This window comes from Astatotilapia calliptera, chromosome 11, assembly GCF_900246225.1.
Source record: "Astatotilapia calliptera chromosome 11, fAstCal1.2, whole genome shotgun sequence".
Lineage (NCBI taxonomy): Eukaryota > Metazoa > Chordata > Actinopteri > Cichliformes > Cichlidae > Astatotilapia > Astatotilapia calliptera.
The window spans coordinates 23,384,824-23,394,553 of record NC_039312.1 but is presented as its reverse complement, the minus strand read 5'-3'; the positions used below and the strand labels follow the sequence as shown (position 1 = coordinate 23,394,553).

The following is a 9,730-nucleotide window of genomic DNA, read 5'->3' as shown; positions in this document are numbered from 1 at the left end:
ACCAAAACAAAAACAAATCAGTACTTTAAGCGAGCTTTGCAGCGTAGTGTCCATAAGCATATAAGCACAAGAATATGTACTGCAGCAGGCTACACCCAAACGTAGCAGAGGGAAAACTGCTGGATGCTGTCAGTAGGTGGCGGTGTTTGGAACCAAGGCAGCTAGGAACAACAACAAGGAAGGCAAATAAGAGCCACATCATATCCGTAAACTAAAACAGCAACAAAAGGTCTGAGGCAGTCCCATTAAACTCATCTCCTGCTGTGAGTATATGTAATTAAACCATTGTAAATTTGGCAGTTGATATTGTTCATTTTTATTTCGGTTCATTTTATTTAGGTGTGTAAAGTTGGGCTACGATAAAATCATAAATCCGCTTCGACTGGAGTGGTTATTAGCAGAGAAGCTAGCTGCGACAGAATTTGAACAACAAGAGTTATTAAGAACAACTAGGAGTTATGATGGACTACATACCGGGGTTTAAAAATGTCATTCAGTTAGGATTCTTGACAAATTAAAAATAAAATAAGTGAGTATTCCTTGGAAATGTTGTCGTATGTTTAATGATGTGGCATTGACCAAGCCCTTTTGCTGACGAACATTTTCCTCTGCCTACTGTTGCTAAGCTCGGTCTTTTGTGTTGAGTGTTGTTTCTTCAACCTCTGGGAACGACAGGACTGAGAAATGCAGGAATATAAAAACTGGTGTTGGTCACGAACTTCATTCTACACTGGCTGACCTGTTTATAAATACTTTAGTTAACCATTTATATGGATATAAACAAAGAGAGGGAATCAATTAAGTGGTGCCAGAATGGTGCCCTTCTTCTCCTTTTGACTGTTCTCTTTAGGGGTAACCACAGCAGATCAGATTTCCTCTATCTCGCTGATTATATCCTCCACATCCATGACCCTGAGCCTCCACTCCTTCCAGCTTCACTGTTACGTCTGCCTCACTTTCAGTCACATGTATTCTATCTTACTTCTACTGAGTTTCATGCCCAGATTTTGGTGTTATAATATGATGGTTTAAAACAACTTATGTTGCTAAATATAAACGTCTATTGGGAGTCAACATCATAAGTATGTGCAAAATTGCATAGCAGGATTTTTTTGTGTGTGTGTATATAAAAACAAATTGGCACCCCTGAAATAAATTTAATCTGGTTTGCTAATTGAGGTTTATTATAGTCAAGCTTAAAATACTTTTTTTAATGAGCTGCTCAGGAATAACAAAAAATAAAAGGCATTGGCAGCAAAAATATGAGTCAGAGAATCATAACTTTAAACCTATATGAGTCTTACTTCATCCACCAGTGTTGTTGTGTAGGGGAAGAAAGCTTTTTTTTTTTTCTTTCAACCTTATCTTGAGACCAAGTCAGTTTGATTGTAGTGCTTGTTTGTTTTTTATCTTTTGTCTTTTTGAATCTTGGAAGTTTTTACATTTTGATGAAAATTAAAATTTGATAATGAATCAAAATAACTGCCTAACTTCCTAGAATCAAAATAACTGTGGCATTTCAACATTTCTATCCATTGGTGAGATTTGCTTCTAGAGGGACTTGAGAATTAGTGATGGAAATGTTTTACAACTGGTATTTACATTCTGTGTTTTCTTCCTTGCAGTTGTCTGACAGCAGACTGTGTACATGCCATCTGGAGTGCCAAAGGGGGAGAACTGTCAAGTGGACATGGACAGCAAGGCAGGAGATCTGTTCACAGCTGAGGATGCTCATCCTACAGGCACAGGAGGCACAGGAATCCTGGCAAAGTATGAGTTTAAATGTGTTTGTCTATCTCAGATTTATCACACAATAGAGCTGACATGTGCTTCTGCATCTGTTATACCTGCTACTAATGTTTGTAAGCTTAATGAGCCACCAAGTGATAATATAAATTTTGCACATGTCATAACTCCTCTTAATGTTTCTGGTTCTTAATGTCTTCATCTTATTTCATAGGCTCTGGCTTCCCAAAGGCATCTCAGCTAGCATGGCTAAAGAGTGGTTCGACAAGCGCCGATTATCCATTCGACCTTGGGCCAGTTTTGTAGACCAGCGCAAGTTTTCAAAACCCCGCAACTTTGGAGACTTGTGCAAGAGGGTGGTGAAAAATGTGGAAATTTACAACAGCAACTACACCTTCATCTTCTTGGGGCTTATCCTCTACTGCATGTAAGCCCAAAACACGACTTTGTTCGGAGCTCATAAATCTGGTTAGGCCAATGAGAAACGGGGAAAAAGGGAAGCGGTAGTAAAAAAAGAAAGAAAGGAATGAAATTTTCAGCTGATGCACTGTAATAAACGATTGGACTGTTGATGTTTCCTCTCTTCAGCATCAGCTCGCCCATGCTACTGATCGCCTTGGCTGTGTTTGCCGGTGCCTTTTACATCATTCACATCAAATCTTTGGAGTCTAAACTGGTTGTGCTCGGTGAGTAAAAGTGTCTCAAATAACTCGGACAATCACATAAATACCTGCTTGTTGAATCACCGGCAAGTAATATAAATGTTTTTTTGAGCAGCTACTTTAAGATAAAGCTAGCTCGAATAATTAAACATCAAACTTTAAGTTGTATATCTTTATTCATTTATTTATTTATTTATTTATTTATTTATTTATTTATTTATTTATTTATTTATTTATTTATTACCTCTAAATTGTTGTGTATAGAAATTAAATCAATGGGTTAATGAAGCAACCTATTTCTGCCCGCAAATTATTGTTCTCTACTATTACAGTTCTCAGTAAACCACAAAAGATGTCAGTTTAGTGAAGAATAAGCTAAATTTATGTAAGATTTTAGTTTGAGAAAATAAAACATCTTCATTTTTATGGAATCTTTAATTGCTGTCATAATTTGTGTTCTCAAACCAGGCAAAGAGTTGACTACGCCTCACCAGATGAGCCTGGCTGGAGCCATTTCTCTGCCTGCGTTCTGGTTAGCCGGAGCTGGCGCTGCCGTGTTTTGGGTTCTTGGTAAACCAAACCACATTATACTTGTTCTGTGTTACTCTTTTGAATCTTTGTTTTAAAAAAAATGTTATTGTGTTTTTCTGATTTTGGAAATATAATTGAACATATTCCACTGCTGTCTGCAATGCTAACATTTCTCTAATAGTGGAACCTAAATCTTGTTCACGCATTTGTAAGAAAAACCTTCTTCTTTGTTACTTTCTCTTCACATCCATTTTATACTGCTATAATTCATCTTCCCAGGAGCAACGCTGTTTGTGATTGGCTCTCATGCTGCGTTTCGTGAGCTGGAGGGATCGGACATGGAAGAGCTCCTCATGGAGCCCGTATAAAGACCAGGCTAAACTATCAGCAGGCGCCGGTTGGCTATCAGTCATCATGTTGACCCTGCAAATATGTTTGCACACAGGAAGAGCTGTTCATATATATGTTTCTTAGCTTGTTAAATTCCCTGTGTTTTAACCCCTTACCATGGTATCAAGAATGTACCTTGTCATGTTACTGACAGCTTTTTGAAGCTCATTTAAGCACATAAATTGCCATAGAACACAAAAATGGATTTCTGAACGTAAGTCTAACCACACATTAATGCAGATTATATTGTTACGTTTTGGTGTTGTCGGTGTGTTGCTTTGGCGTGACTGTTATGTGTTTCCTGTTTTACTTTGAAAGTCTGTGTTATCTTAGTGTTTTCAGTTTACGTTTCCCTGTCTCGTCAGGTCTAATTTGCCCCAGCTGTGTTTCCCTCCTGTTGTCCATTCCCTGATTGCCCTTCTATGTATTTAAGCCTTGTGTTTCAGTGTGTCATGGTCGCGATCTTCCCCCCCGTTGTAAATAGTTTGACGTCTGGTGTTTGGTGATGTAAATAAATGTGGTATTTTGCTTTAAATCTCGTTTTGGGATTTTGGTGGAGAGCTTTAGTTTTTTTTCTCGTGTGTCTTTTTCTTATCTTTGTTTTTCTACGTTGCACCCCGGTTGCCTAGGCCGGGGTGTAACATATGGGGGCTCGTCCGGGATCGCTGGAGGGTCCGAAGGAGGGACAGCTTCGGCCTTCTGTCTTCGCTGGAGGGTCCGAGGACCGCTTCAGCCTCCGTCTGTCTTCGCTGGACGATCCGAGGGACCGCTCCAGCCTTCATCCGCCTTCGCTGGAGGATCCGAGGGACCGCACCAGCCTTCGTCGTCTGCTGGAGGGTCCGTGGGACCGCTCCAGCCTCCATCAGCTTCGTCTGCTTTCATCCGCCTTCGCCGGGGGGAGGGTCCGTGGGACCGCCCCAGCCTTTGTCGTCGCTGGAGGGTCCGTGGGACCGCTCCAGCCTTCATCCGCCTTCGCTGGAGGGTCCGAGGGACCGCTCCAGCCTTCGTCGTTTGCTGGAGGGTCAGTGGGACCGCTCCAGCCTCCATCAGCTTCGTCTGCCTTCGCTTCAGCCTTCGTTTGTCTTCGCTGGAGGGTCCGTGGGACCGCTCCAGCCTTCGTCTGCCTTCGCTGGAGGGTCCGAGGGACCGCTCCAGCCTTCGTCGTCTGCTGGAGGGTCAGTGGGACCGCTCCAGCCTCCACCAGCCTTCATCCGCTTTTGATCAAACATTTCACTTGGGGTTACATGTTTGATTTTTGGGTGGGGGGAAATGTTACGTTTTGGTGTTGTCGGTGTGTTGCTTTGGCGTGACTGTTATGTGTTTCCTGTTTTACTTTGAAAGTCTGTGTTATCTTAGTGTTTTCAGTTTACGTTTCCCTGTCTCGTCAGGTCTAATTTGCCCCAGCTGTGTTTCCCTCCTGTTGTCCATTCCCTGATTGCCCTTCTATGTATTTAAGCCTTGTGTTTCAGTGTGTCATGGTCGCGATCTTCCCCCCCGTTGTAAATAGTTTGACGTCTGGTGTTTGGTGATGTAAATAAATGTGGTATTTTGCTTTAAATCTCGTTTTGGGATTTTGGTGGAGAGCTTTAGTTTTTTTTCTCGTGTGTCTTTTTCTTATCTTTGTTTTTCTACGTTGCACCCCGGTTGCCTAGGCCGGGGTGTAACATATGGGGGCTCGTCCAGGATCGCTGGAGGGTCCGAAGGAGGGACAGCTTCGGCCTTCTGTCTTCGCTGGAGGGTCCGAGGACCGCTTCAGCCTCCGTCTGTCTTCGCTGGACGATCCGAGGGACCGCTCCAGCCTTCATCCGCCTTCGCTGGAGGATCCGAGGGACCGCACCAGCCTTCGTCGTCTGCTGGAGGGTCCGTGGGACCGCTCCAGCCTCCATCAGCTTCGTCTGCTTTCATCCGCCTTCGCCGGGGGGAGGGTCCGTGGGACCGCCCCAGCCTTTGTCGTCGCTGGAGGGTCCGTGGGACCGCTCCAGCCTTCATCCGCCTTCGCTGGAGGGTCCGAGGGACCGCTCCAGCCTTCGTCGTTTGCTGGAGGGTCAGTGGGACCGCTCCAGCCTCCATCAGCTTCGTCTGCCTTCGCTTCAGCCTTCGTTTGTCTTCGCTGGAGGGTCCGTGGGACCGCTCCAGCCTTCGTCTGCCTTCGCTGGAGGGTCCGAGGGACCGCTCCAGCCTTCGTCGTCTGCTGGAGGGTCAGTGGGACCGCTCCAGCCTCCACCAGCCTTCATCCGCTTTTGATCAAACATTTCACTTGGGGTTACATGTTTGATTTTTGGGTGGGGGGAAATGTTACGTTTTGGTGTTGTCGGTGTGTTGCTTTGGCGTGACTGTTATGTGTTTCCTGTTTTACTTTGAAAGTCTGTGTTATCTTAGTGTTTTCAGTTTACGTTTCCCTGTCTCGTCAGGTCTAATTTGCCCCAGCTGTGTTTCCCTCCTGTTGTCCATTCCCTGATTGCCCTTCTATGTATTTAAGCCTTGTGTTTCAGTGTGTCATGGTCGCGATCTTCCCCCCCGTTGTAAATAGTTTGACGTCTGGTGTTTGGTGATGTAAATAAATGTGGTATTTTGCTTTAAATCTCGTTTTGGGATTTTGGTGGAGAGCTTTAGTTTTTTTTCTCGTGTGTCTTTTTCTTATCTTTGTTTTTCTACGTTGCACCCCGGTTGCCTAGGCCGGGGTGTAACAATATGCCTTCTATGTTCATTTTAAACCTTGGATGCCTCTGATTTGTGTAAAATAGTCTTTCATTCCTTGCAATATTTCTCAGCTTATATCTTAATGGGCTATCTGTGCTGTGCTCTCTGCTGTAGATATTTGGGCTAATACATTCTCTCTGATTTGAATAATATGTATCAATGTAATCTTTACACTTCTAAAGAGAATTTGTGATTGTTTCCAAAGGAAAGTGCAATTTAAAGCTTTAAAACTGTATCTAATGCTAATGCACAAACACACATTATCATTATTGTTATTATTATTATTATTATTATTATTATTATTATTAGACAAATGCAGGTTTGGTCATTCAGATAGGCTTCTTATATAGATGGCTTGATGATGACACATCTTTAAAGGTCAGTACTTAATCATGGTATTTTACATCGGGTTTATAATTTCCTTGTTAGCATGTATACATGTTTAGCTTGGAACTTGGAGGTGTAACGTCACATAAATGTAAAATACTTTATTGAAATTCATCGTTCGTTTACATTCTGATAAAAGTTGGGTGTTTTGTATCTATATTTTCTCAGTGCAATAAACTCTTAAGGCCAGCTTATCCAATTCTCGCTTTCTTTCTTTTTTATTCAGTATCAAATTAAGTCATATTTATTTCCTCTAAAGTTGCTATTACAGTTGACTTTTGTTTGTGCATGCATAGCAGGAGTTGTAGTGAACTCGGTGTCCCTCGGCAACACTTAGGTCTGTACATGTTCTCATTATTCTGCTCCAGTCTGAATACACAGTGGAATAGGGCACTTCCAGCCCTTGTGGCTCCTCTCCTCTGCCTCCAGTATACCAAGCACTGCAGCGCTCACCAACCCCCTCTTGTCCCCCTTTTCACGTGACCCCTGTGACCCTGTGCTCTGTGACAGCACAGCGAAAGGACCCCATGCTCAGGTTGCCATAGCGATGACCTTGGAGGGCCCCAGTCAGACACACACTCGTCCACAGGAGCACTCGCTTACACACTGCGGCAAAGGCAAGCGATCGATATTCTATTATACGTAGGGTGGCGAGGAGCGGGTTGGGGGGGGGGGGAGTCGCACTGCAGTGAGCTCACTGCAGAGACACGGGGGAAATTAGAACGAGGGTGAGAGCGTGAGCGTGTTTGTCAGGGAGAGTGACAGAAAGTGGGTGCGCGTGTGTGTTTGTGTGCGTATGCATGCGTGCATTTGTCATTGGGTAGTGAAACGATTCCACAAAGTTTTTGTCTTTCTCCCTCAAAGGGACGTGTCCTAATTTTTTTCTTTTTTTTTTTGTTTTTTGTGGCAAAGTGACCTCACACAAAACTTAATTCTCACATTATAGAGCATTACATTATGTATAATTTATTTGATTTGTGTACTTGGTAGGCAATAAGCAGTTCATTTAAAATATATGACCCCTGTGGCTCAGCGAGGCAGCACATTTGCAGCCCATTCCCTGAAGGTGACCTGCTTTATTTCCAGAAATGTAGCATATTAATCAAAAAAGTAGCTGTTCCTTCATATAAACACACTGCCTGCACTATTATTTTTCTATCAACTTAAAAGAGATGGCTTTTGGGAAATGGAGCAATAATCCTTTTGTATGTTGGTCCTGCTGGGAGCGAGCCTCATCTCTGAACTCATTTATGTTGGAGTCAGACAATGCTGACACGTATAGAGTGGTTTTGGTGCATTACCTTGGGCTGCCGCCAACTCGTCCCCCTATGGCACTTGAACATTATGCAGTCTTGTAGGTTGAAGTGCATATATTTGCAACACTAGATGGCATCTCATCCTAAAATTCTTATTCTGTCATATTCTGCTGAGCTATACTCTCATATGCATAAAGCTGTACTGCATGGGCAAGGGTTATGGTGTTTTGCATATATTTCATCATGAGGAAATTGCTTTATTACAAATTTGAATATATATTTGCTGAAATCAAATATAGGTGCAATATTCAGGGGTTGTAGTCTACTAAAATTGTTAGTGAATGCCAAATATAGACAGGAGGTAGAAGTAATATGATGTCAACTGGTCAGTATTCATGAATGCAGGCGACAAACTGCCAGTTCAAAGATGCAGTTCGGTGCTTCCGGTGGAATCTATTGAACACAAAGTAATTTTTCTTGCAGGATTTGTTATTGTGTGTGCACCCAACGCTGATGAGCAGCACTCATTTGAGCCAAAAATATAAAATAAGAGAAAATATGAGCAACTAAACAAAAGTAAAGTTTTCCGTGGTACAAAAAGTAAATCAGACAAAGACACGCAGACAGATCTAGGTTGTATTAAATGTCTAGATGTTTTATTGGTGTTGGTTTCATTTATTTGACACACATGTTCTACTAGTTGTGTATTTTTTTTTTTTAATTCTCAACTTTCAACCCATTCAGCCACCTAAGACGGACCCAGCCCGAGGCCGCTGGCCCTTCACTGGTCTCCAACACATACATGCACACAGACCCGGGCACATGGGCTTATCATCTCCACTCACCACTCCACAGCACACTTCACCACATCATACCGGCACGCCTGCAGTGACAGGAACCACAAAGTCTTGGTTGGCGACTTCTATCTTTTGGTAAAAACACAACTTAATTACCATAAAGCCCTGCTTTGCTGTTACATGTTCGAATAGCCTCCTGAGAAACCAGCAAAAGTAACTGAAACCAAATCAAATACAAAAAGAGAGACAGATACAGTGTCTCTCACTTTTTTTTCCCTACCTCACCAATTTTGTTGATCGTCCTCATGAATGTCTTTCTGGAGCTGATGTTCAACATTTTTTTTCCTTTATTGTTTCATTTAAATTCAGTATAGAATTATATAGATTTCCTAGAACACACAGAAAGATTGAGTTGTATTTACCAACTTGGGGGGGAGGGAGGTGTACTGTAATAGCTATTAACGAGGACAATGGTTCACACAGTGCACACGAACGGAGACAAACGGGGCAGGAGGGAAGGGAGGGGAGGGGTGTGAGATACAGAGAGGGAGGGGCGGTGGACGGGACGCCGTGCGGTGTGCTTCAGTGCGCCTAAATGAGGATAAGTCGTTTTCACACACCTCCCCTCCCAACTTTGAAATAAAAAAAACAAAACAACTAAAATCATCAAAATTGCCCCCCTACCCCACATATTAAAAAACAAACAAACAACATTGGACATTAAGGAACAGAAGAGGAGGAAAATGGACGCGGTGAGAATGCCAGGAAAATGACCACTCCAATGGTCCTCCACAGACAGGAGGCGAAAGGTGGCAGTCGAAGTAGTGCCGGTGATGGGATCTCACTGTGTGACGTGTATATCTGTGTGTGATTGGAGGACAAGCAAAGGGTTGGCGAGGAGGTGAAAGAGGGGACAAAGGTGTACAGAAAGACGATGTTGGTGAAGAGGAGAAGAACAGGGAGGAGAAGGAGCTGGATGGCCCTTTTTTTTGCAGAGCATAGACACTCCCTTTGTATCATTAGCTCATTCAGATCTACATACACAATATGCAGCTGCCGTTTGGTAGATATATTGGTTTATGTACACAGCTGTGAGAGAACACATGCAAAGAGTATCATAGGAGGTGGGGAGAAAGAGGGCAGGTCGATGTAGAAAGTTGTAAAGGTGCTTTTGCTGTTTTTAATCTTTGGGGCAGTTGTGATGAAAATTGCTTCAAAGCGCTTTTTGTCTTTAAGGGGGCGGGACATCTGGAGATGTGTT

General features: G+C 43.1%; 1 protein-coding gene across 1 annotated transcript; it reads left to right on the top strand.

Annotated features, from left to right (window-relative positions):
* Nucleotides 1-84: 84 nt before the first annotated feature.
* On the top strand, nucleotides 85-3,659 carry rabac1 (Rab acceptor 1 (prenylated)). The gene is made up of 6 exons (XM_026183782.1): nucleotides 85-263; nucleotides 1,626-1,770; nucleotides 1,961-2,173; nucleotides 2,335-2,432; nucleotides 2,877-2,978; nucleotides 3,219-3,659. The coding sequence occupies exons 2-6, from the start codon at nucleotides 1,649-1,651 to the stop codon at nucleotides 3,305-3,307; spliced, it is 624 nt and encodes a 207-aa protein (XP_026039567.1). The 5' UTR covers nucleotides 85-263; nucleotides 1,626-1,648; the 3' UTR covers nucleotides 3,308-3,659.
* Nucleotides 3,660-9,730: the final 6,071 nt, after the last annotated feature.

Excerpts from the sequence above, each read along its gene's own strand:
- rabac1 (XM_026183782.1), top strand. The coding sequence starts at position 1,649 with ATGCCATCTGGAGTGCCAAAGGGGGAGAACTGTCAAGTGGACATGGAC. Across the intron at positions 1,771-1,960 it reads GGCACAGGAATCCTGGCAAA|GCTCTGGCTTCCCAAAGGCA; the intron begins GTATGAGTTTAA and ends CTTATTTCATAG. Across the intron at positions 2,979-3,218 it reads TGCCGTGTTTTGGGTTCTTG|GAGCAACGCTGTTTGTGATT; the intron begins GTAAACCAAACC and ends TCATCTTCCCAG.